Source organism: Xenopus tropicalis, chromosome 7, assembly GCF_000004195.4.
Source record: "Xenopus tropicalis strain Nigerian chromosome 7, UCB_Xtro_10.0, whole genome shotgun sequence".
Taxonomy (NCBI): Eukaryota; Metazoa; Chordata; class Amphibia; order Anura; family Pipidae; genus Xenopus; species Xenopus tropicalis.
In genome coordinates, this window is record NC_030683.2 from 117,347,195 (window position 1) to 117,374,476 (window position 27,282).

General features: G+C 41.0%; 1 protein-coding gene across 1 annotated transcript; it reads left to right on the forward strand.

Annotated features, from left to right (window-relative positions):
• Positions 1-18: 18 nt before the first annotated feature.
• On the forward strand, positions 19-26,800 carry acp4 (acid phosphatase 4). The gene is made up of 12 exons (XM_012967547.3): positions 19-93; positions 5,488-5,619; positions 12,214-12,309; positions 14,875-14,961; positions 18,083-18,235; positions 19,531-19,629; positions 20,856-20,951; positions 22,979-23,111; positions 24,274-24,356; positions 25,091-25,197; positions 25,736-25,890; positions 26,627-26,800. The coding sequence occupies exons 2-12, from the start codon at positions 5,515-5,517 to the stop codon at positions 26,776-26,778; spliced, it is 1,266 nt and encodes a 421-aa protein (XP_012823001.2). The 5' UTR covers positions 19-93; positions 5,488-5,514; the 3' UTR covers positions 26,779-26,800.
• The last annotated feature ends 482 nt before the right edge of the window (positions 26,801-27,282 follow it).

Below are 27,282 nucleotides of genomic sequence, written 5' to 3' on the forward strand. Positions count from 1 at the left end.
TCCCAGGGCATTGACCCCCTTTGGAAAGTAGAAGAAGGCGGGCCCCATTCTGAGACCGACAGCCTCAGTAGCCAATGGCGTGGCGTAGTTAGAGTACGCTGTACTTTTAGCGTTAGGCTAATGTGCGTCACGGTTTATTTAGTCGCCCATGTGTGCGTCGTGCTGTTCGTTCTAGTGGCGGTTCTCTTAGCGATACTAGGAAATTCTCATTTGGCAGCGCTGTATGGGAACTCCATGTTCTGTCTAAAACCCTTAATAATGTGGGATATGACTGAAAACAGGCCCCCTCCCCTCAGCTGCAATTACAGGCCCAGTGGCTGAAAAATCAGCTGTACGTTAAAGGGGAACTTTTTTGTACGATTAAAGCCAAAGTAATTCTAGGCGACGTTTCAATAGTCATTAATTGTGACCCTTCCAGTTTTTTGGGGGTTTTTTTTACAACTGCATTTTATAAATGATTAACCAGCATTGGGCTGTATATATGTAGATATAACTTTATAAAGCGCTACAAGGATAGGAGCGCTGTACAATAAATTTGTATAAATACACAGGCAGGGTTGGATTTGGGGGTGCAGGGCCCACTGGGGCTCCCGCCAGTGCCCCTAAACCCCCCCCGCAGGGGCCCCCCTAAACCCCCCACCCAACGTTCTCCCCTGAGCGCCCGTAAATTTGAAGCGTCGGGAGGAACGGTCGGGCAGGGGGAGCGCCAGCGAGGGTCGGGTCTGGACCGCCGGGGCCCACCGGGATTTTCCCCGATGGCCCAGTCCGATAGAGCCCCATAGAGCTTACAATCTAAGTGGTTGGGTAACATAGAGGCACAAATTGTCAGTTCTGACTTTTGATACTTGCTAAAAGCACTTTACAGGTGCTCAGGGCCGGATTTAAGTTCTTGGCGCCCCGAGGCCGCCCCCCACAAGTGCACATGCGCAATCGCGCGGCACCCTCTCCCCCCGAGTGCGCATGCGCGATCAATGCGCAATCGCACATTTAATCTCCCATACGGAGCAGTGGGGAGAGGTCCCGACTGCTCCGTATGGGAGCCAAATTTAAAAATTCTGTTGCGGCGGGGCGGCATGCCGCCCCTAAACTTGTGCCGCCCTAGGCCTGGGCCTTTGTGGCCTTTCCACAAATCCGGGCCTGCAGGTGCCGCTCTTAGGGTTGCCCCCCAACCAGTATTTTACAGGTTTAGCAGTAAATCACCTGGCAAGGCTGGTATTTGTTATCCTTTAGTTAAGCTCCTGGCCGGCTCACTCATTGTTCCGGCACTGAAATCCATCCCCACTAACTGGAAGTTTGGTCAGTGCACTTGGGCACTACAAGAAGTGCTGTCAAATTGCATGCACGATTCCCTATGATGTCAACGCACCACCCCATTTTGTCATTTCCGCTTTGTGACATGATACTTATATGAAGCTAAGGAGCACTCACCGGCTTAATCCCAATGCTAGCAGTGACTCGTGCATGCACATCCAGAAACGCCCCCGATCCAGACGTAGTTAGTTGCAAGAAGATTATAGTTGTTGGATGGAGCACACAGGACTGCTTAGTCAATAAAAATGTCCTTTATTTCATTTCGATTAAAAACATGTAGAAAAAGCAACCCCCCAGCTTAACGCGTTTCATGGCTCATGCCACTTCATCAGAAGCTACTAAAGGAGTCTCTCACTCACCTATCATTTAAATACCCTTTATTAGCCACTCCCTAATTGACTTTTAATTGACTTTAACCACCCAAGTGCCAAATGAATTAGTATAGTGAGATATATAGAATATTTAGAAACACCATCCACACCTATAGTGTATAAAAACATGTAAAAAATATCTAAATCTGGTTGCTCACCTACTGCATAGTTTAATCAATATAGGATATTTATCAGACATATTGGTCATCCGATAGATAACCACAACCCGTCCCTACCAAGAGATTTTAGAGACTAAATAGTGAATACATACATATCTAACCCCCACCATCTCACTTAATTGTGCATAAAGGGTCCACACCTCAGCTGACTAGTGACACCCAAAAGCATCACACGGCCACCAATGAGACGGCCCAGATCGGCATAAAAAACTCACCGTCAAAAATCCTATATATAAAACCATTACACCATGTCTCGCTCCAAACTTAGGGGTTGGAACTATATTCTATAAACATGTTAATTAACAAAATATCCATAATATAGAAACATACAGTCAATAGTCTCAATAAGAAAAGTATTAAATACACAAGATTCCAAGAAAAAGAGGGGTGGGGTGATGGGGAGAGAGGCACATATACTGGTACAAAACATCTGACCCACCATGGTCGGTAGAAAACAAGGAGTAATTGATGTACAATAATTGGCCTCAGTAATAACAAGAGACCTCCCATTCCCTGTTCAGGCCACCAAAGGACTCTATAGTTCTTAAGTGGTAAATCCAATATACTTCTCTCTCAGATAATTTCTTATCCAAATTTTCTTGGAATCTTGTAGTCTCTAAAATCTCTTGGTAGGGACGGGTTGTGGTTATCTATCGGATGACCAATATGTCTGATAAATATCCTATATTGATTAAACTATGCAGTAGGTGAGCAACCAGATTTAGATATTTTTTACATGTTTTTATACACTATAGGTGTGGATGGTGTTTCTAAATATTCTATATATCTCACTATACTAATTCATTTGGCACTTGGGTGGTTAAAGTCAATTAAAAGTCAATTAGGGAGTGGCTAATAAAGGGTATTTAAATGATAGGTGAGTGAGAGACTCCTTTAGTAGCTTCTGATGAAGTGGCATGAGCCATGAAACGCGTTAAGCTGGGGGGTTGCTTTTTCTACATGTTTTTAATCGAAATGAAATAAAGGACATTTTTATTGACTAAGCAGTCCTGTGTGCTCCATCCAACAACTATAATCTTCCCGCTTTGTGACATGACCCTGCTCAGAGCTGTCAACCTGAAGTGGACTGGGTTATCCTGCAAAAATTTGTGTATGGCCACCTTTAGTTGGATAACACTTAAGCATTTCAAACAGGACCCTAGATTCTTAGTTCTATTGAGATCAGGGCTGTGGCTGGGCCATTGCATAACCTTTTGGTCATATCTGGACTGGCAATTTGTGGATTTTGGTAAATGCCAAAGGGGCTGCCATAGACAGTCACTATTTAGAAGGTCAGCGAGGGCTGCTTTGAATCCCAGTCCAGGCCTGCTTGATGAACTCCATTGTTGCTTTGCTTTGTGTTTGGCTTCATTACTCTGATGATAGATGACCCCAAGATTCTTCAGCCTGAAACAGGTTTTCAGCCATTTCTAAGCATTACCTTTCCTCTGCTTTAACCATTCTTTGGTAGATCAGCTTGTGTGTTTAGGGTTGTTTTTTTTGCAGCATGACCCACTTTTTCTTGAGTTTACAGACGGATAACCAAAAGTTTTGCTTCAGAATTTGCTGGTACAATTAAGAATTCATAGTTGCATCAATAATGTCAAGCTGTTCTTCTCCAGCGGCAGCAAAGCAGGCCCAAACTGTGATACTGGAATGCAGTGTTTGCCTTTTGCCAAACATAACACTTTCTATTTAAGCCAAAAAGTTTTTGTTCTTATCTGTCTACAAAGCATTCTTCTTACAGCCTTCTGACTTATCCATGTAGTAGTGCTGTAGATGGACAACAATGCTATTTTAGGGTAGTAGTGGCTTTCTCTTTGCAACCCTGCCATGCACACTGCTTTGGTTCAGTGTTCTCCTGATGGTGAGCTTGACAATGCTGGATCTCAGCCTGGCAATTATAGGCCAGTAAGTCACACATCTGTTGTGGGCAAGTTATTTGAGTGCTTGTTAAGGGATCACATTCAAAATTATTGTCTGGAGAATGGCATTTTGAGCAGTACTCAGAATGGCTTTATGAAGGACAAGTCATGCCATGCAAATTTGATTTATGATGAGGTTAGTAAGAAGTTGGACTATGGGATTGCAGTCGATGTGATCTGCAGTAGAATCCCCATTTTCTGACTGGTGTAAAATCAGGAAAAAGTAAAGCTGATAAATGTATAATCAAAAGCAGACTTGTGACACCACTGTAGACATTAGCTTGGTAGGTTAAGGATGCACCTAGGTTGCTAACAATAGTGTCCCGGATGCTCTACAGCAGAAATGGCTCAGGAAGTAGAATATAGCCTGAATGCATCCTGAGTACTGCAGTACTGCAGAGAGTTACCTCCAGCTATCAATCATTCTTGGAACCCATGCTGCTCTTCTCTATCTTACATTCCTAGAACATACCAGAGGCATACTTAGACCAGCCCCCCCCCCCAGTCCTCCCACCTTGCCTCACTCTCACATTCCCGGCTCCTCTGTCGTCCGCCCCCGCCAACCCCGCAACCACAGGGTCTGTTTCCTCTATGCTATAACAAAAGCTAGTCCTGTTATCTGACTAAACCTTGTTCATGGGGTTCCTGTTCCCCTACTTTCACTAGAAAGGTTGTCCCTCTAGGGCAGAACTCTACTGGGCCTTGTTGACTCTAGGCTCCCCAGACACATTCACATGGAGAGAGGACTGAAGGCCAAAAAGGAAGTGCCATCCCTTTGCAACCACTATATTAAGTGTTAAGGGGGCTCTGCAAAATGCATGTGACACCTGTGTTGTCCCTTGGTACTTATGGTCCCTAAGCCCTGCTTTTTTATCCCCAGACTTGGTACATGTGAGCATAACTCAATTTTTTCACTGCTTAGAGTCTTGATCGAGGGTTATATGGAGCCTGGGAACAATCAGTTTAGAAGTTTCCTGATCCTTGCTAAATCACCCTGATAGGCCAGGTTACTTGTTAATCAATCAGTTGACCAATCAGGTTGCTGACTGACATCTGACAAATCTGTTGTTTGATTCTTGACCCAGTGATCTAAACTTGTAGAGCCCAGTACAGACCTGTTAGTAATAGGCCATATCAATGTCTTGATCCAACCTCCTATAACTAATATTATGAACTTAGATGAGACTGCCCTCTAACAAAACATCACAACTTTTAAACTATTGTCTCTCTATAATCTGCCTCATAGTCATCAGCCAATCAGATTCCATAAGGGTCAAAGGCTTCTATACAATGCCTGCCCTTTATCTACTAAACAATCAAACTCTGCTATATAATATCGGCACATAAAATGATAAAATCATGCGTAGAAAGTGATAAAGGCTATATGACTCAAATCCCATACCCACTAACCAGTCAGATACAGAGAGTCAGGAAGGCAACTATTTGACAAATTTACTGTATCCAACCAATCAGATGCAGACAGTCAGGAAGGTTGCTTTATGACAAATGCTCTGTATCCATTAGCCAATCAGATGTAGAAAGTCAGGAAGGATGCTATCAAACAGTAACAAAACATAATGTACTATTGCAGGATACAAGTGTCAAAACTGGGGGAGGGATTTATCCCAATTTCCTTCTGTGAGATAAGCAGTTGTGCCGAGTAAAATGAGAATGTTTGTCCATGTGTCTATGTGCATTCAGGAAACTCACGCTCAGAATCCTGCCATCATGAAGAGAGAAACAGAATTCCTCTGGCTTCCCTTGGCGTTCACTAACCTTTATATCTTGACAAGTCTTTCTCAGAGGATGGACAACTTAACCTTTGTTGTGGTGGTGAGTAGTTTTATTGGCATTTGCTTCCTTCCCACATAAAGGTAATATCCATCCAAAACTGTGTTTTAATTCTAAGCAACTTTCCAATATCCATTAATTATATTTTTTCAGTATTTGTAAAGTTATTGGTAATTTTTTTATTGAAAGGAAAATCTGTTTATCCCTTTTGTGTGCATTTAACTTATGAAATAGTTTAGCAGTAGTCAGTTCTCCTTTAGACTGATTTTGCAAGCTTATCTGCCCCTGTATGGGGCCCCCGATGGGCCTACCTGATTGATGTCTACTGTAGCTGTAAATGGGCCAGGTGTTGATCAGGCAGGTTTGATTTTCCTGTTGGATTCGGGGACTGCATTGGCTCTTTGATCCTTGGTCTGACGGCACCTATGCACGCCATTGTCGCCCCCCCTTAGGTGGGCATATCAGAAGAGGATTTGCTCGTTTGGCGACCTCACCAAATGAGCAGATCTTACCTTATGTGATTATAATCTCTGGGGGGTGCCCTTACATTTTGGCACCCCCAGTGATTGAGATTTTCCTTCTCCTTTTAGATGGCAAAGTTTTGTATTAGTGTTTTTCGTGGTCTTTATGCTTAATAAATGGCAAAAAATGTGTTTTTTCTGTGAAAATTTGAGTTTTATTGCAAAAAGACATGAATCAAAAAAAAAAAAATATGAACATAAGTAAATCTGCCCCTTATAAATGCAACTTCGGCAAGTAAATATTTTAAATAAGTATTTTTATGGCCACCCTATGGACCTTAGTGAACATGATAAACACATGATTTGTTTTTCTGAATTGAACTGCATCACAAATTGAATCTTTCCATAAGTTTTCATGTGATAAAGCATGGAATAACTTTATTTTTACTAAATGGAATCTGGCCTATCACCTGTTTTGCATGCATTCATATACTCCTTTGGCCCCCCAGCAGTCACTAGGTCTTCAGCTCCTCACCTGTTGTGTGATTTCCAAATGGTGCCCCAAAGAAACATTATATCACCAGACAGCATTTTCTATGATGTTTGTATCCACAAAAACATCTGCAATGCACAAATAAATCCACCCTCAAGGATAGTGTAATGGTGAGCAAAGCGCTGAGTGGAGAAGAACAGCCCGAAGCAAGCACAGCCACCAATTAACTGGCCTATTATTAGAGAGAACTAGTAATCAGCAGCTCTAAAGTGCAGACTGCAAAACATTTTGGTTTCTGACTTTATGATACATATTAGGGTGAAGACACAGGGAGCTACTAGTAGCAGCTATTTGTCACGACGACAATGCTGATAATGTACTGATAATTGCCCCTACATTTGTTTTAGCAGAGGCAATTCTCAGTATTGTCTAGGCAGGGGATTTTCTTGCATTTAGTAGCTGTGACAACTAGATGTTACTAAATAGCTCTGTGTGTCTTTGCCCTTAAGGTTTGGTGACTTCTAGTGTAGGGTTTAAGCCCACCATTTGTGGTAGTGGTCCTTCTTAGAATTAAAATTTTGTCAATGCATTAAAGGAACAGTAACACCAAAAAATAAAAGAGCTTTAAAGTAATAAAAATAGAATGCACTGTTGCCCTGCACTGGTTAAACTGGTGTGTTTGCTACAGTAACACTACTATAATTTATATAATAAGCTACTGTGTAGCCACGGGGGCAGCCATTCAAGCTGGAAAAAAGGAGAAAAGGCACAGGTTACATAGCAGATAACAGACAAGTTCTGTAGAATACAATAGTGTTTTATCTGTTATCTGCTATGTGCCTGTGCCTTTTCTCTTTTGAATGGCTGCCTCCATGGCTACATAGCAGCTTATTTATATAAATTATAGTAGACTTTCTGAAGTAAACACACAAATTTTACCAGTGCAGGGCAGCAGCACATTATATTTTAGTTACTTTTATACACTTTAATTTTAATAGAGTCCTTATTTCTCTATTAATAACATTGCAAAAAGAATCCACAAACAGAGCCAGTCAGCTTTACTGCACTGTTTTAAAAGCTTTTATGGATGCCATGGTTAAAGCTGGCCATACACGCACCGATAATATCCGATATTTGGTGCGTGTATGGCAAGTCGGCGAGTCGACCGGTATTGCAGGAAGCTGCTGATATCGGTAAACTCGGCCAGGTCAAAAGATTTTGATCGGGCGCCATAGAAGGCGCCTGAGCGAAATCTCCCGTCAGGGCTGAATCGGCAGAAGGAGGTAGAAATCATATTGTTTCTACCTCCATATCTGCCGTTTCAGCCCTGAAGGTTAGTGGCGGGTCTGACGATCTTTCGTGCGACCATCGCAGATCGCCACGTGTGTGGCCACCTTTACTCTATATATCAGTGCATCACTAAATACTTTTGCTGTTATCAACACTGCAGTGAGCTGAACGGCTTGATACAATATAATTATACAATAGGTTTAGATGTTTGGTAAATGATTAGTAGCTGCTCTGAATGCTCCTGGCAATATATACAGGATGTCTATTATTACAATTATGTAAACTTGTTTTATGCAGAGAGGCATGACAAACATATTCACTTTTTTATGTAACATTCATTATTTACTTTTAGTGGCAGATTTAGGACAAAATGTGAGTTTAAAGCTTAATACATAAAACCTCACCAATGCTCTATTTATACCTATGGGATTTAAAGAAGCATATTTATCAATTGATGAATTCTAACTTTCAACCATTTCTAAATATTCTTCTAATAATTTCATAGGAATGAATAGAACGTGGGTTTTTATATGTTAAGCTCTAAACTGTTTGAACTGCAATCTGTTTGCTGCAGCTTTATTATCCTACAATCCAGACAGTAGTTTTCTTAATGAAAAAGCAAAAGGACAAGGTGCGAAAGACCAACAATTTGGTTGCTAGGGTCAGTGACCCTAGCAATCAGGTATCATTTGCACTTGCAGGCTGGTAGTTCTGGGAGTTGTACTTCTGTTTAGGGATTCAGGTTGTCCAGTCCTGACAAAGTTTTGGTTATTTGGCCTCATAGCCAGAGTTGGACTATTCCATAAGTGCATCTTGTGCAACAGGTCATGCATTTAATTAACTGTCCATCTGTTTTTGGTCTCTCCTGACGTGCAAGCCTGGGGGAATGTATAATCCCATCATGCCTTTGTGTATACACTGAAATTTCCTGTTTGTTTCAGTGAAAATTTCCCATTTGGCCTCAGATGGAAGCCGTTTTGTCCCTTTGGATCACTTTCCTCCTTATGTTTATTTTATACTATCAGTTTATTATTGCCATAATGCTGCTCTTCTGTAAAAGAAACAGGCAATGACATAATAAGATTAAACCCTTGGCAAATACTTTATGCATTTTTAATTAATGCTTTTATGTTACTAAATATTTCCATTTGTGATACATTTAATTCAGTTACATAAAACTGCCGTAAAATTGTGCTAAGCTTATCTCAGTCTCTCTACCCAAAAACAGTTTTTTGCATAATGAAAGAAAATGTAATTCTTAAAGGAGAAAGAAAGGTAAAAACTAAGTAAGCTTTATCAGGTCTATGTAAATACAGCCATAAGCACTCACAGAAACGCTGCACTGACTTCTCTGAAAAAAGATTTCTTGTGTCTGTAATTCATGTGCCAGAGACACACAGCTTTCTGCTCTCTCCCCTCTCCTGCTCCCCCCTCCTTCAAGAATGCTAAGAACTCACTCCCCCCTTAGGAATGTGGATCTGAGCCAATCAGCAGGAAGCTGACTCATAGGGGCACATTTACTAATCCACGAATCCGAATCACGAATGGGAAAAAATCGGATTGGAAATGAAAATTTCTGAAGATCGCAAATATCACGAAAATGCTTACGAAAAAATCGTATTAGTCACGAAAATATCGTATTGGCGATCCGAAAGTCACGATATTTTCGTACCAAACAATTGTAAACAGTGGTAAAACCTTTCCGATTTTTTTGTGCAAGCGTCCGAAAAAGTCGTGCGGCATACGAAAAAGTTGTGCGGCATACGAAAAAGTCGTCCGGACGCCCGAAAAAATCAGCGAAAATACTCTATCTGTATTTGATCCCAACTAAGATATAATTAATCCTTATTGGGGGCAAAACAATCCTATTGGGTTTATTTCATGTTTAACTGATTTTTTTTAGAAGAGGTATGGAGATCCTAATTACAGGAAAAACCCTTATCTGGAAAACCTGAGCATTTTGGATAACAGGTCCCATACCTGTATACATTAAAGGTCATCTGCAACTCAAAAAAATTGATAGGTGTCCTTTACACATTCTCAGTGGTTTTACAGTTATTTGTAAATGTAATTGCTAATGAAAGCAGTGTTTGTCTGGCTATTATATTCTCTGGCCTTGCCCTCACTCTTGAAACTATGAAACAGAAGCCATTTGATGAACAGACCTTGGGGACAACTGGTGGCCATACATGGGCTGATTTTAGCTGCTGATATTGGTCCTTTAGACCGATTAGACAGCTTATCTGCCCTTATGTGGGCACCAACAACGGGCCTCCCCAACCGTCATCTGGCCTGAAATCGACCAGATCTTGAAAGGGCAGGTTTGATTTTTACGTCGGGACGGGGACCACATTGGCTCGATAGATTGGCATATCGGGAGAAGATCTGCTTGCTTGGCAACCTCACCAAGCAAGCAGACCTTACAGTGTATGTCCACCTTTAAAACAGACCTTGGGGAAAACCGACTTTTGCTAAAAATATTGTATTGATGAGAGCGCCCCTTTTGTACTGTGCCCAAGCCTATCCCTTTGGCTATAATTGCTCAGTGGAGAGACCTCAGTCAAATATCAATTTTGTTTGGTGACTGAACAAAGCAGGGTGTGTTCTGGTTGCCTGTGTATCTCAACTTGAAGTAACCAATCAGTATATAAATAGAAATATATAAATACGTGCATACAAAGACTGTTAGTCGCCCGCGTCAAATCTCAGCATTTCGTGGAGATTAGTCGCCCGGGAACAGGGAGATTTGTCGCAGAGCCCTTAGGATGCTCTGGATCTAACCCGACTGTTGACCATTCCGTGTAGTGTTTATCTTGCTTACACATGTAATTTAGACAGTAATCTCAGTACCCCCTAATTGCCATGATTCACATCCCTCATTAGCAGCTTGTGAGCAGCCATCTCAAGAACATTAAATGAGGAATCTAGTTGACATAACCATTTATTTTTCTGTTAATCAGTACCTTCATATATGTGCTTTCTAAGGAGAAATGCCCTACAGTGTAATCAGCAGCATTACTGTGTGTTAAATCAGCAAACATCCTTAGATTATGCCTTCACATCCCTTCTTTACCTGCAAGTTGAGTCCTAGAGATACTGAGATGTGGGTAGAGTGATATTACCCCCAGGGGCTTTCTCATAAGGTGACCCCCAGCTAACTCAATGCAGAGGAAACATGTTCAGCTCTTATACGTGGCTCGTATTCATTGTGTGTATCATGGCGTTCCAGCCCAGCTTCTCATCCAAAAAACTAAGATTCATCACACTGGTAAGTAAGGGGGGTATAATATGTCCCTTTCCCACACCTTGTGTCTCACCCTTTCTCCTTGTAGATTGTAAGCTCTTTTGGGCAGGGCTCTCTTCACCTCTTGTATCGGTTATTAATTGCTTTATATGTTACTTTGCGCTGCGGAATATGTTGGCACTTTATAAATAAATGTTAATAATAATAATAATAATAATACTGCTGTGTACAGTTACCCACAATTTATAGCCATTGGTGAGTATATTTAATGATACACAGCACATTTCATCTACAAACCTTCATTCTATGCAATACAGTAAAATGTATTTTATAATTCTGTTTAAGATTATACACAGGCTTAATTACACTTCATACTATGTTTTCCTGCTTTTTTTTTGCTTTCATAGACATCCCCACACCTTGTGTCTCATATCCCCTTCTTTTAGACCAGTGATCCCCAACCAGTGGTTTATGAGCAACCCTTTGTATGTTGTTGCCAGGGGCCCCAAAGCAGTTGCTTATTTTTGAATTACTGGCTTGAAGGCAAGTTTTGGTTCCATAAAAACCAGGTGTACTGACAAACAGAACCTCCTGTAGGCTGCCATTCCATATAGAGGCTACCAAATAGCTGATACAAGTCCCTATTTGGCACCCCAGGAACTTTATATGCTTGTGTTGCTCCCAATTTCCCAGTGTGGCTCATAGGTAAAATAGGTTGGGGACGACTGTAAGTTCTATTAATACCTTCTGTATTAATCAGTATTAAAAAGCTTAAAGAGCTGAGAAAGTGATAGGATCACGCATGGAGCTGTCTGCCACAAACATAAACCTCCTCTTCCCACAGACTAGCTTAGGCAAGAATACTTCTATAAATATTTTATACTTTAACTAAATGTAAAACAAGGTTGTAGTACAAGGGCATTTGGAAGAGGATAACCATTTGCCCATCACTTGTGTAGACATCAATTATACAGCATTTATATATGTAAACATATAGTTTGTCACCATTTCACATGTATTCTGTACCCTTGGCAGTAAGACACCTCCTTATTATACTGTAATACTCAACTTTTAGCCTCTCTCCTTGTATAATGGAATGACCAATCCTGGTTGTATTAGTAAAATTATAATTTTTTTTCTGATTTCAGGTTTTTCGCCATGGAGACCGTGCTCCCATTGATACATACCCAAATGACCCATACAAGGAAAAGATATGGCCAAATGGACTCCAACAACTGACCCAGGTAAAGGATATTTTGATATGTCTGCAAAACTAAAATTACTACAGAAATTCTGGCTAAACTCTTAGGAAGTTTTATTTTACCCCACTCTCTCCTAATGTGTATGTACAAGAACAGAAAATTGAGGTTTGCAATAATGAGCAACTTTGTGTTAATCAGAAAGCTGCACCCTCATATACTAAGGGCAGCGATAATCACATTTCATTTAATGGCTGTGACACACGGGGAGATTAGTCGCCCACAACTTTCCTCTAAAGGCAACTACCGAGATTTTGGGAAATTGTGCCGCCGCGTATGCCATCCCACCGGCGATTTATATTTTCGGTGGGATGGCATTTCGGGGAGATTAGTCACCCGTGACAAGGGAGATTTGTTGTGCGCCGACTAATCTCCCTGTGTGCCACAGCCATAAGGGGGTGTTCCCCTTTAAATTATCTTTTAGTATTAGACATTGATATTCTACAATCTACAATTGGTGTTGATTTTTGTGATTTTTCATTTATTTAGCTTTTTGTTCCAGAGCCCACCAGTTAGGAATTTCAGCAGCTCTCTGGTCGCTGGGGTCTTGAACCTTAGCAACCAGGCAGTGGTTTGAATGAAAGACTTGACCGAGGCATCATCCACAGCATCCTCACGCTAACACTCTCTAACCAATAAAATGCGTGACAATATCACCTTTGGAATGATACTGGCCACAGCTTTATTAATTTCCAATACAATTCCAAGCACATAACAATTGAGTAAAATACAATATCATAATTTACATCATTTATAACAAAACATATTAAACATTGTAAATATTATATAACATATAACATCATGTAACATCCATATAACTTGAACCCCTGTCAGTCTGCCCCTCCTTACCTGAAGCACTATCCTCCAGCCGTAAAGCCTCCTAGCCCAGAGGATAGGCCGCCAACCTTACTTACAAAAGAGACTCCACCTTACCTGGAGCCCCCCGCCATCACCTTTTAATATTTCACCCGTAATCCATCTGCAACAATGGCCACCCACCTTAGGGGTTAAACCATCCCACCAAGGTAAGCCTCTCTCACCGGCCCAAATATTTACCCGGCAGACTGACAAGGGCCCGCCTCTTGCTGTGACGAATATCCTTCTGAATTTAAGCCTCCAATTTACCTATGTCCCAACTCAACTAGCTAACTATAACTCGTGTACCCCAGCCCTCATTGGCCACATTTGTGACAACTAAAAAATAACAAACCCTTACTTAATTCCACCCCCTTCTAGGGAGGGCAGGTGGGGATCTTTGCTTTACTGCCTGCTTCCACAAAATGGTTGCAGGTTCCCCTTGCCTAGCTCTAAAGATGGCCCCACTACTCCTCCCCCCAGGCTTAACCCTTCCCCTTAAATTGAAACACCTATGGGGCTCCGGCTAGGGATGAGCCTGGGTCATGGTGCCCCTCCTCCAAGCTGGGCTGTTATCCGTGGCTTACTGGAATATGAATAGGAAAGGGCCTGAACAGAAAGATAAGGAATAGCAATAGTTTTTGGTCTGCCCCCTTTTGAAAGCTTGGAAGATGTAGAACAGGAATGCAAATAATTCAAAAACTATAAAAAAAAAACAAAAACAAATACTAACGACCAATTGCATTATTGCTAGGAATAGGACTTTCTATAACATACTAAATGTTTAGGTGAACTGCCCATTTAAACCACAATCACTATTTCTAGTCGCACAGAATCACAAACAATTATTTGTTTTACCCCTAACAAACTTTGCTCAGCATACCCGAGAGGAAACCCCCTTTAAAACATATTCAGAATCAAAAACCCTATGTATTTTGAGAATAAGTTTCAATTACTTAGGCATGTAATAAACCAAATTTTTATATGAAGCATTTTAATGGAATCCAACACCTAAAGAGATCACGTGTAGTGTTTAAACCTACGCATAAAACCTGAAATTTTACCTGAAAAACATTTACAGGGTCCACCACTGGGTCCAAAGATACAGGAGATGATGATAAAAATAAGTATAGCTTGACGTGCTGTTATACTGAACTTATTGAGTGGTTCAGCAGCCCTATAACAGTAATACACCAAGCCTTTAATATTGGCCAAAAGAGCTCCCCATCTTGGATCTTGATGGGCCATTCTTGAGTCAGTGGCACTGCACATGCTCAGTCATAAAGCAGGAAATGAAGTACCTCTGTCATAGTACCCAATGCTACAAAGCTGACAAATTCAGAGTGCACTGGTTTCTGAGCTGCCATCCATGTAATGGAAACCTGAAGTAAATGCTAATTACCCTTGTATCACTCATTTTTTATCATATGTATACTGCATATTGTGAGTTCCTTAGCTCAGGTAACTGACAGCAGCCCAGAGTATGTTCTGTAAATCAGAAGCAAAGGAAAAGGGGAGCGACTGGGGCATCTTTACTGCTAAACGGTTGTCACCTAGGGTATACTAGGGAATACTACACATTAAGTACCAAAATGTGTAGAACTTCTAGACTTTATTAAGCTGTCTCGTGCTTTTAGTAAGTAGTATATATATATACTAAAGGTAACACTATACCTGTTGTGTTTGTACCTGTAGGAGGGTGTGAGGCAACAATATGAACTGGGCCGCTTTCTGAGGAGGAGATATGATCATTTCTTGAGTTCCACATACAACAGACAGGAGGTAAAGCACATATCTCTGCATTATATATATTTATTTGTTATCCTTGATAAAGGTCCTAACGTGGACCGAAAGCATTGGACACAAGCAATATGTGACAAAATACATTTTATTGTTGTTTTAAGCCTAATACAAGAGAGTGCTGGTCCTTACCATATATTTACATATGTGTGCATGGCTTGTTTTGCCATGTTTATTTTGCTATGCTTACTCCCGAGTAAATGGAAATATACCTATTAATAAATGAGCTTACTCTCCCACTTATATTCCTGTAGGCAACGAAATATGAGTCTGTAGCTGATAGTAGGCTCTGAACATTCCTTCCTTGCATAATTGTAGATATATATGGGAGTTGTTTTATGTTTCTTGCTTCAGCAAAGGTTTAATTCATGGACTGCAACAGAAAACACCATCAGTCAGTGACCACTAGTTAGTTGTATGTGTTCATATTGCAATGAATGCCACCTCAGATGCCACTATTCTGCCCTATATGGCAAACAGTGTCAGACTGGCTCACCAGGATACCAGTAAAACTCCCGGTGGGCCCAGGTGGGCCTCTTGCTTCTAACTATTCCCTAATTCTGTATGGGAACAAGAAAGCTTTATTGATGGAAGAATAAAGTATAGTATGTAGATAAACGAGACTAGGATAATAAAGAGCTTGAGGGAGGAGAGGAGGAATTAAAGTTTTGAGAGTGGGCCCATGGTCCAGGGTTTTCTGGTGGGCCCTGACATCTCAGTCCGACACTGATGGAAAATATACGGCAGCACAATATGGCTGTATTTTTTTTTTTGCTATATGAACAATTTCCTGAAAGTCATCATGGTCAGATATTGTTTGATTTAGCACACATCTGGATGGAATCAGGACAGAAAAGTGACCCCCGTCTCTGCCAGATTTGCTGATGCCCCCTTCATGTCAACTTGGTGCCTCATTTTTATAACAATGGTTGGGTAGTAATGCCAAAATCGTCAAAACCATCTAAACATACTGCTTCATTGATGCCCAGCTCAACATTTGCTCAGGGCTACCATCAGAAGCCCACTATTCCCTTTGAGGCCCTTTACACAAATGTCTTCTTGGCCCACTTCATAATCATAAACAGTATTAAATGGGCAGTATATCCCCTTGTTCTATGTGAATAAAATGAATAGGGCTTGTGCTCAACATGGTTTTGCCTATTGTTTTAATCAGGATCTATGTTTTCTTGTTAACTCTTAAACTAAAGAGGGGAACTGAAGCTACTCTGTGTTTTGATACCGTCTCTTAAACCTTTGTTGTGACTGTTTTGTTATTAGGAGTTCAATGTGCAAGGGGAATATCTGTGCACTGGTAAACTATTTATAGTTATAGATATCCATCACAAACTCACTTTAAACTATTTATATACCTTGCTAGGACCAAACATGGAGTAACCCTTAATGTCCCAGTTTAGCACATGCCCTATCTATTCCACTCATCTAAAAGGTAAAAGTGTAAATAGTGTTGCACGGTGCAACCACCAGGTTGCGGGTTGAACTCTGACCATGGCCCCAACCCACCAAGGTGTCAGCACACTCTGATTGTTGTTCCTTCTGTCTACTGTCACTTATTTATACACTTGCACCTGCCCCGCCTCCTCTGATGTCATCAAAAAGGGTCAAGCCAGGCATGGGTGTATAAATAATGATGCTGTGCGGTGTTGCATTATGTCTGGGCAAAAATTAACACTGCTGGGTTGAACCTGGAATCTTCCTTCAATAAAGGCTTGTACTCTGGATTAAAAAAGTCTGAATCAGTATTTTATAATAAACATTAAGGTACGTAATCATAGGTTTGAATCTGCATTTGCCTTAAATGTCCTAAATTACATTTTCCAATATTCTGGCAGTAGCTTTTACGTTCCTGCTGGGAGTTCCGTTGGCTTTCCAACCTGAAAACCCAATAGTCAAAAACGTAAAAATTGATTTTCCCCCTTTTTCCTATGTTTGCTTTTTAATAACCACATTTACTGTTTAAGACTTGCTGACATTTGCTAAGCAGAAATAGGAACACTCATGACCCATAAACCAGTGACAGTGAGTGGAGTCATATGTCTGTAGCTGAACTGTCTGCGCCCTATTCACACACGCTGGCCTACTTCCCCTATTTCTGGGCTGTTAATATGGCCAGGATGCATTGCTTATTACAGAGGCACAAATGCAAGCAATAGGTATATGTGACACTTTGAGGGGCCCATTCATGAAAGCACAAATTTTCGCTAGTTAAAAGCACGATTGGAAACAATTCGGAGTAACCACAATAAAGTGGTTACTCCGCTTTCTTGGTCGTACAAAAATATTGTGGTTGTGATCCAAAAGTCAAGAAATTTTCAGATCCGAACAATTGTAAACGGCGCAAAAACCTTTCTGGCTTTGAAACTTCAATGCATGATTTTGGAAGCCTCCCATAGGACTCAATGGCACTCTACAGATCCAACCTGGCCCAAGGAAAGTCAAGATACCAAAGCTTGAATGAATTCCGAAATGGTCGTAGTCTTTGTGAAAAATACGACTTTTTCGTGGAAGTTTACAAAAACCATGATCGTGGTCAGTACGAAAAGTTCTAAAAATTAGCAAAAATAAAAAAAAAAGCGTGCTTTCATGAATGGGCCCCTAAGGGGCACATTTACTTATCCACAAACGCTCCGACCGTTCGTTCGCTCGATCGGTCCAATCGTATTTTCCGCGACTTTTTCGTACCTTGCGTGACTTTTTAGACGTTTGCACGACTTTTTCGGCGCTTGCACGGCTTTTTCGTATTTTTCGTATTTTTATGTATGTTTACAATCGTTTGGTATGAAAATTTCATGACTTTTGAATCGCCAATACGATATTATCATGACTAATACGTTTTTTTTGGAAGCATTTTTGTGATATTTGCGATCTTCAGAAATTTTCATTTCCAATCCGAATTTTTCCCATTCGGGATTTGAACTCGTGTTTTGGTAAATCTGCCCCTAAGTGTTTAATTACACATACGTTTAATAGGCTGCAGTACAAGTGGGCACTTCATGGATCTTATACATGTGTGATTTATTTTGCTGTAACTGTAGTCATTAGAATCTTCGTACTTCTTTCCAATTAATTATTTTACCCTATTCAGATCTATGTTCGCAGCACTGACTATGACCGAACCCTAATGAGTGCCCAAGCAAGCTTAGCTGGGCTGTACCCCCCCAACGGATCCCAGCTCTGGCACCCAGAGATACACTGGCAGCCAATCCCTGTTCACACAGTTCCTGTCTCGCAAGATCGGGTGCGTTTCACGTTTGTTTGCTGAATGTCTGAAAATGCTTTTTGATGTTAGTCTGCATGGCTAAGCTGCCAAGCCAAGTTAATGTTAAAGGTAAATACCCCGGGGTCATTGAAGAACTTAACCATTCATTCTACCGATACAGTTTATGTAAGGGTCATGGCATAAGCAGAATTCCAATCTCCGCTACTTGTAGTAGCAATCAACCCACCAATAAACACCCAAGACTGCTTGCTTTTCAGTTAAATAGGAGGCACCACTGACTGTCAACTGACACCAGTTAAAGGAAAACTATACCCCCTGAATGAATACTTAACCAACAGATAGTTAGGTATTGTTAACTATGTTAAGTGACCAACTAAAGAATCTCTCCAAACTGGAATATATCTATCAGTAAATATTGCCCTTTTACATCCTTTCCCTTGAGCCGCCATTTAGTGATGGGCTGTGTGCTCCCTCAGAGATCAGCTGACAGGAAATAATGCAGCTCTGACTGTAAAAAGAAGTAGTGTAAAATATAGAACTCTGTCCATTCATTGGCTGATGGGGCCTAGCATGTATGTGTGCCTTGGCTTGTTTGTGTGTGTACTGGGAATCCTATGATCCCAGCGGGCAGCCCTTAATTCTTAAAATGGCAGTTTTCTATTTAGGATTACCCAATGGCACATACTACTAAACAAGTATATTGTTATGAAAATGGTTTATTTAGATGAAGCAGGGCTTTACATATGAGCTGTATATGCAATATATTTTTATAGAGACCTACATTGTTTGGGGGTGTAGTTTCCCTTTATAGCCCTGAGAATTGTGTTAATTTGTTAAATAAATTATATGGAAACACCCCAAAGAATTGTAAATTGCATATTAACATGTGGGAACATGGTCTTAACCTGGCCATACCCTGGCCGACAGAAGCTGCTGAGTTGCTTTGCTGCTGAATGGGCAAACAGCCACCTGCAGGCAAACTTGCTAAACAAGTAGCTCTTCCCATGTATGCCCAGAAAGTATCTGTTATTGTTAACATTTCAAATGTGACCAAAAATCTGTCCTTAGTTTAATGAAAGGATTTTTTAATAGGAGGTTTAATGGACCGGGGTAACAACTGGAAATCTTGCCGAAGTTCCCGTGACTCTGGGCAAATCCTAAATTTAGTGAATTCCTACACATTTCCAGTTGGTGCTTCTGCCAATCCTGGCTGTTCATTAAACTGCTCCCCCAGAGCTTTCAGATTGTTCCACCACAGACAAACTGCAACAGCAGCACCCGAGCCTGACATGACCTAATGTACTGACTTCCAGCTCCTGAAATTCCCCTCCAAAGACTGCCCCAGGTACTATGAGCTAATGAGGGAGACGATCCAGCAACCGGAGTATCAGGACAAAGTAAACAGCTGGAAGGTGAGTCACCTGTCTCTTGCTGCCATTGTGGATTTGTGCCTAAAAGCAATGCGAAATATTGAGATGTGCTGCAAAAATGAGGTAACTTAATGACAAATTGGTGGTGTCATTTATGGTGTGTGCTGATATAGCGAATAATGCACCCCCTACAGTAAATGATAAGGATATTAGAAGTCACTGAGGGGTTCTGTGCCCATATAAAGGCACAAGGCTGCAGGCTGATTTATACAGGGAACTCTGAGTATCACTCGTGTATTATAAGGGATAATGTACCCCTACTGTAAATGATAAGGATATTAGAAGTCACTGAGGGGTTCTGTGCCCATATAAAGGCACAAGGCTGCAGACTGAGTTATACAGGGAACTCTGAGTATCACTCATGTATTATAAGGGATAATGTACCCCCTACTGTAAATGATAAGGATATTACAAGTTACTGAGGTGTTCTGTGACCATATAAAGGCACAAGGCTGAGTTGTACAGGGAACTCTGAGTATCACTCATGTATTATAAGGGATAATGTACCCCTACTGTAAATGATAAGGATATTAGAAGTCACTGAGGGGCTCTGTGACCATATAAAGGCACAAGGCTGCAGGCTGATTTATACAGGGAACTCTGAGTATCACTCGTGTATTATAAGGGATAATGTACCCCTACTGTAAATGATAAGGATATTAGAAGTCACTGAGGGGTTCTGTGACCATATAAAGACACAAGGCTGCAGGCTGAGTTATACAGGGAATGCATGTTTGACAAGAGAACGTATCCCCTACTATAAATGATTAGGATATTAAAATGCTATAAAGACATAAGGCTGACGGTGTAGTTAGACAGGTCTGGATGACTTCTGATATCCTCACATGTTAAAGCAAAAGTTACAATGTATTTTTGGTTTCAAAGTGACATCACTAAGCACTGTTTATAAGTTATGTTTATATAGGCTATTTTTTAAGTTATTTTTGGCTGTTGTGTATTACATGAATATTTTCTATGAGCACCAAAATCCATACTATTATTGCTCATATACTGCATGCCCCTGGAAACTAATATTGGTTTTAAGCTGGCCCCACACTGTTTATAGTAATAGGATAGCCAAGAATATAGTGTGTGGAAATATAGTGTGTGGAAATGGATTGTACACTCCAGCAAATAGGGCAATTAAACATGACCATTTCTTTGTTCTTGGTTCTTTTTATCCTTACGTACTTTGCTTTTATACACAGGACATCATGAAACGGATAGCCAACTACACAGGTTACAGGGCAGAGACCACTATCTCTCGTTGGGTCTGGAAGGTCTATGACACACTCTTCTGCCAGGTTAGAGTTCACTGCTACATGGGGCAGTCACGGCTGGCCTTGGCATAAATACTGCCCAGTGTAAGATATTATAGTCTACTATAGGCAGATAATAGTCTGTGTGAGGATGCTTAATAATTCGCATTGGGTAATTTCTGTATGGGTTGCAGCTATAGGCAGGAGAATGCAGGTAAGGAGACCTGGCAGCCATGGTAGTGCCAAGGCAAGCCCACAACCTTTGCAGTACTGGGGTTCTGAGTTTGATTCTGACCATCATCCTTGTCTCCTGGGGTCTCCAATTTCCCCCCACACCCCAAAAGCTTAAAGGCAGATAAAAGGGGTGGTTCACCTATAGTTTAACTTTTGTGGACAATTCTATTCTCAACTTTTCAAATGGTCTTCATTATTTATTTCTTATAGTTTTTTAATTATTTGCCTTCTCCTTCAAACTCTTTGAAGCTTTCAAAAGGGGGTCACTGACCCCAGAAGCCAAAAAAAAGTATTACTATGTGAAGCTACAGTTTCATTGTTATTGTTACATTTTCGAGCTTATTTTTCTATTCAGATCTTCTCCTATTCATATTTCAGTTTCTCATTCTAAGCACTCCCTGGTTGCCAAGGTAATTTGGACCCTAGCAACCAGATAACTGTTGAAACTCTGAACTGGATGTTGCTGAACAAAAATTGAAATAATTAAGAAAAATAATAAAAAATGAAGACCAATTGCAAATTGTCTCAGAATATTACTGTCCACATCATACTAAAAGTTAGCTCAAAGGTAAACAACACCTTTAAGTGGCTCCTGATGATTCTAAACCTTCTGTGTTTTGGGAACATTGTAAGCTCAATAGGGACACGGACTGATTTACAACATGTAAAATGTTGAACCTGATGAACCTATGTCTTCTTCAAACCTCAATTATAATGTTACTATGATAAGTAGAAAGGAAATAAAACTGCATTTCTCAGTTAAAGGTGAGTTGGAAAGTGAAGAGCAATATAAAGTAGTGCTAATATCCTTTTATAGGTTGTTATAGCTGGAAGGTTAGGGTGTTACCAAGATGATGTCAGGTTTACCTTCTGGACTGTATTGGGTGACTGCCAGCTAGGTGATTATAATTAAATAAGATCTTATTGACAAGGCCTGCCCCAATATATGAAATGACGATAAGTAGGACAGGGGGGTGACCCTCGGGTGCCAGTGGGAAGGGAGGCACCTGAATGGTGATTGGCGCATACACAGTACATCACTTCCTTCTACACATGCACTGATTGAGGGTGTGGGCATGGAGGTCCCAGCTGATCACATCCTACAAGTCGGAGGTAGTTGCATGGGTCTAAAAATAATGCAACTGATATAAAATTCTGATGTGAAAACCAGATGTAAAACATTTGCCAGCTTTCAAGCCTTTCAGAAGGGAATGCTGCAATTACATGAGACAAAATAAAGTCTGATGGCGTCTCAAAGATTCTCTTCTCTCATTGTAATACATTGACCATTGGATGTAGGTGCATGAACAAAACCCACCATCTGATCCAAGGATCAGATTTTGCCAAATCCCACAAAATCCTGTGCTGCTGCATGACAAAATATTTTGGGTCAGGTAAAATCTGTATGTTGTAAGCTCCTTGGGGCAGGGACTTTATCCCAACTGTGTACTTAAGCATTGATTTATCTATTGTTACTGTATAACTAAAGCTGCCCATACACGTTCAGAATTTAGTCTTCTTCCGAACAACATTCAGATATCAATCGTATGTTTAAATGCAACAATCGAAAACTAACATTAGGACTGAAATTGTAGTATAATATCAAATCGGAGGATCTTGTGAACATGAAATAGTTGTCACACACCAATCATACGAAAGTGACTTCCTGAAAGTGCATTGTAGGCCCCTCAAGGATATCGTCAGATACACAATACTTGCGCAGATATTATCGTTATTCAACCAAATTTTCTATCCTGTCTGATCGACTAAATGACTGATCACCATGGTACGAAAATTGTATAGATACAATTCCTATATTCAGTCCTGTGTCTCTTCAGAAATCCCACAACATTAGCCTTCCCTTATGGGCCACTGCAGATGTCATGAAGACCCTGGAAGAGATCTCTGCCTTTGATGTGAAGAGCCACGTGGAGATGCACAAGACCAATGAAAAGGCCCGTCTGACAGGAGGTGAGCTCATCATGCCTAACGTGCCCATGGTATTTATGCCTGGACACATAACAGGGACACCCTTTTGGGCAAAGCTCTTTCCAAGAAGGAGTTTAAGCCAAGGATGGGAGAATTTGGAAAGACGATAGGCGAGACGGAAGATCATGACAATAACCTATGTTAAACAAGAACAGGAAAGCATGAGCAAGTTCTATAGGTGCTGATAGAGAAGGATTCATTATCTGAGTTTGTTCGGCCACCTTGACTTTTGTTGATGAAAAATACTGTTCCTGGCCCTATTATGGCATAATTCATATAGTAAGTGCTGGCAGGTCTTGCATGTACATGAGAATGTTACAAAGTGCATTACATATGTAGTTTACATGCCCCAGATGCTGTTAATTTGTATTGCTTATTGTTAACCCCCTCAAAAAATGACTTCCATAACCTCAGCGGTTCCCAAACTGTGGGCTAGAAAACTGACAGGGATTGCTCAGCCTGAATGCCTGTTAGAGGGACCCTCGGGGACAATACCTATTTGCTGTTCTAGATACACACGTAATCCCAGTTTAGTGTGAAAATTGGGGGTAAAACTTATTTACTACCTTAGATATTCTTGGAAATGTGGCTGAATGACTGAAACACCAATTTTGTCCTATATATGTAACCCAGTGGTCCCCAACCAGTGGCTCTGGGGCAACATGTTGCTCCCCAACCCCTTGGATGTTGCTCTCAGTGCCCCCAAACCAGGTAGTTATTTTTGAAATCCTGACTTGGGGGCAAGTTTTGGTTGAATAAAAACAAGATTTCCTACCAAATAAAGCCCCCTGTAAGCTGATAGTGTGCATAGAGGCTGCCTAATAGCCAATCACAGCCCTTATTTGGCTCCTCCATGAACTTGTATGGTGCTTGTGTTGCTCTCCAAGTCTTCTTACATTTGACTGTGGCTCACGAGTAAGAAAGGTTGGGGACCCCTCCTGTAAACCTATTGTGCTCTAAGGGGGTTTTGAACTGGAAAAAATAGCCTGACAGCTGCTTTTCTCCATAATCAAAACAAATCATTACATTGTGCAATACCTTTTGTTAGGCCAAAGGCAAATTCCTTGTCTTACCCCAAAATTGTCCCCCTCTTCCCTGAATCCCTTAGACTGATATTTAACCTGCAGAACATGTGCTTCCATAGGAATCTTGGTGGATGCTCTGCTGAGGAACTTCTCGGATGTGGTGCACAAGTCTTTGCCTCTAAAAATGCTCATGTACTCAGCGGTGAGTCTGTAAATGCCCCTCACTCAAACGCCGTCAGTATATTACACTTGCATAAGGTTTAGCTTTTTAGTAAGATTGCCATTTAATGTCTAGCTATAAGGGGTTGTTGACCTTGAAATTAACTAAAGTAGACTGATATTCTGAGACAATTTGCAATTGGTTCTGCCGCTGCCATCTTGCCCTAGGCTTTCAGGTATCTCCTGCATATAGTTCAGACTTAGAGCATACTGAAAACCTTAGTAAGGTAGGTAGGGGAGTGTAGAACACATTGGCACTGATTTTCATATTGCTTTTACATACTTTTATAAATATTTCTCTATGTAAATACATTTGGTGCATATTTTGATAGTCATCAGTCTCCCGTGTGGATATTTATTAATCATGAAACCTTTGTTCTGGTGAGAATCCAAGCCTTGCCAATATGATCTGCTGCTGCCATACACTGTATGCAAAGTAACCCAGGCATTGCATCATGGGATGAGTATGTATTAGAGTCACCCCACCGGTACAGGTTCCTTGCACCTTGCCCTACAGACAGGGAGTCAACCCAGGAGACAGGTGTCTGATCTGTGTATTTTTTTTTTTACCATTGCTTTGTAAATTTAAACTGAAGGTTTCATAATTAAGATGACATAACACATTTTATGTGCTTTATCTTTTTATTGCAACAAGCTATAAACAATGTCCTCTGTAGGACTTAATATTTACAGTTTCTTTCCTTTTGTCCATCCTAGCATGACAGCACCCTCATAGCATTACAGGGCGCCCTGAAAGTTTACAATGGTTTGCAGCCTCCTTATTCTTCCTGTCACATATTTGAATTTTACAAGGAAGTTGATGGGTAAGTGAAATGTAAGGGCTGGGGGGGGGGGGGGGGGTATCTAATGCTTTATTAACATTTTCATTAAAAAACAAAAAAATTGGGGTGAACATGTTCCCGCCTATTAGAAGAGCAGGACATCCAACAGTAGGTGGCAGTGGTGAGCCAGCAGTTTAGCCTAAATATGATATCTTGACTGGCTTACTGCAATACCAAGGTACAGATGGAGCAGAAGAATACATGTGCATAACCTGTAATCCATCTGTAGGAAATAACTTCCTACCTCAAAGCTACATTGTTTTGGCTGGATATTAAGCAATACTGTAATGTTGGTAAGAAGCTGTAGCCAGTAGGGGACATCATTTCAATTGAGTTTTGCCCTGCCTATGGTGGAGACTGGCAAGTGTTGCCCACCTTGCATTGCTAATGTCTGCCACAAGGAGAGTGTCCCTATGCTGCTCAAATGGATAGGTTCTACTCCTTACTTGTGATCAGATTATGTTGTGATCCAGATCAGATTTTAACTTGGAATACCTGTATTTTGCTCTTTGTGCCCTAGTACCCACAGTGTGAGAATGTTCTACCGAAATGAGTCCAGCAGGGAACCTTATGAACTGCTGCTGCCTGGGTGTGCCTCCCCCTGCCCAGTCCTAAACTTCACTCAGCTAACGGCACCCATGATTCCGATGGACTGGAGAAAAGAGTGCACCTCAGGTAAAACAGTGAATCATTAGTGCAGCATAATTCAGTTATTTCTAAAGGATCATATCACAAGGGAAATTATTATCAGGGCCACCCTCATTAATACAAAATATATGCTATAGCACACCTATCTAACATACTGATACAACATGTTCTTCTAGCATCAAGTCTAATTCTGAGCAAAGGTCAGTGCTGGCACTGGCACTTCAGGGTGAAGTTACAATGTATGCCAAATACCCTAAGTTTACCATGAAGTTTTATTACCCCACAGCAAAACTGAATGCCATCATTTCACCTTCACCATAACACTGCTCACCCATCACACAGTAGGCTTTCACTTGTTGCCTTCCCCACCAACTGCTGCTCCAACAGCACAACACTCCCCATGTTACAGCAGTTCCCCTCCCCATGTTCCCCTTGCCCAGTCCCTTGTCTCTTCTGATTGGCCTTCTACCAGTACACACTCCAACCATTTAAACTTTGGTGGAGTTAAACCCACCCATGTCGTTCCTGCCCAATGGATTTTTAAACCCACCACATATTTGGCCAATCCTCAGCCAGGCCACTACATTATCACCATACATAAGCCAAAAAAAAAAAAAGAAAAAACCTACTGACTCAGGCTAGGGTGGACAGATCAGCAGTTAATACTGGCCCATGTATGGCCACCTTAAGCAGTATATATATTATATATACACACGTTTTTTGTTTTTTTTTTAAACAAACTCCCTTTTCTGTGCATCTGCAGATGGACCATCAACGCAGTACAGAAATGGTTCTGAGAACAGCTCTGTTCTGGCTTTGTCCATCACTGTGGGAATCCTTGGACTGGCACTAACAATGATGCTATTCTGTCTCTGGAGAACACACAGACAGCCTGTGGGAAGATATGAGCCTTAAAAACAACTTTAGTCACCAACAAGAACTTGCTTTATTATTTATAGTTTCCAGAGGCTTTAAAAGAACACTAACACCAAAAAAAAAGTTTTAAAATAGCTAAAATATAATTTACTGCTGGCCCGCTCTGGTAAAACTGGTGTGTTTGCCTCAAAACCCTCTAAAGTTTATATAAATACCCTGCTGTGTAGCCCTGGGGGCAGCCATTCCTGCACTGGTACAGCTGGGGTGTTTGCCTCAAAAACCCTACTATAATTTATATAAATAAGCTGCGGTGTAGCCATGGGGGCAGCCATTCAAGCTGGAAAAGGGGCACAGGTTACAAAGCAGACAACAGATAAGCTTTGTGGAATATAATGGTGCTTTATCTGTTATCTGCTATGTAGCCTGTGCCTTTTCTCCTTTGAATGGCTGCCCCCACGGCTACACAGCAAGGTATTTATATAAACTATATTAGTCTGCGGCAAACACACCAGTTCAGTATACTGAAATTACTTTTATACACTT

Coding starts and splice junctions, on each gene's coding strand:
- acp4 (XM_012967547.3), top strand. CDS start 5,515: ATGAAGAGAGAAACAGAATTCCTCTGGCTTCCCTTGGCGTTCACTAAC. Junction 18,236..19,530: donor TTCCTGTCTCGCAAGATCGG/GTGCGTTTCACG, acceptor ACTGACTTCCAG/CTCCTGAAATTCCCCTCCAA. Junction 19,630..20,855: donor ACAAAGTAAACAGCTGGAAG/GTGAGTCACCTG, acceptor TTTTATACACAG/GACATCATGAAACGGATAGC.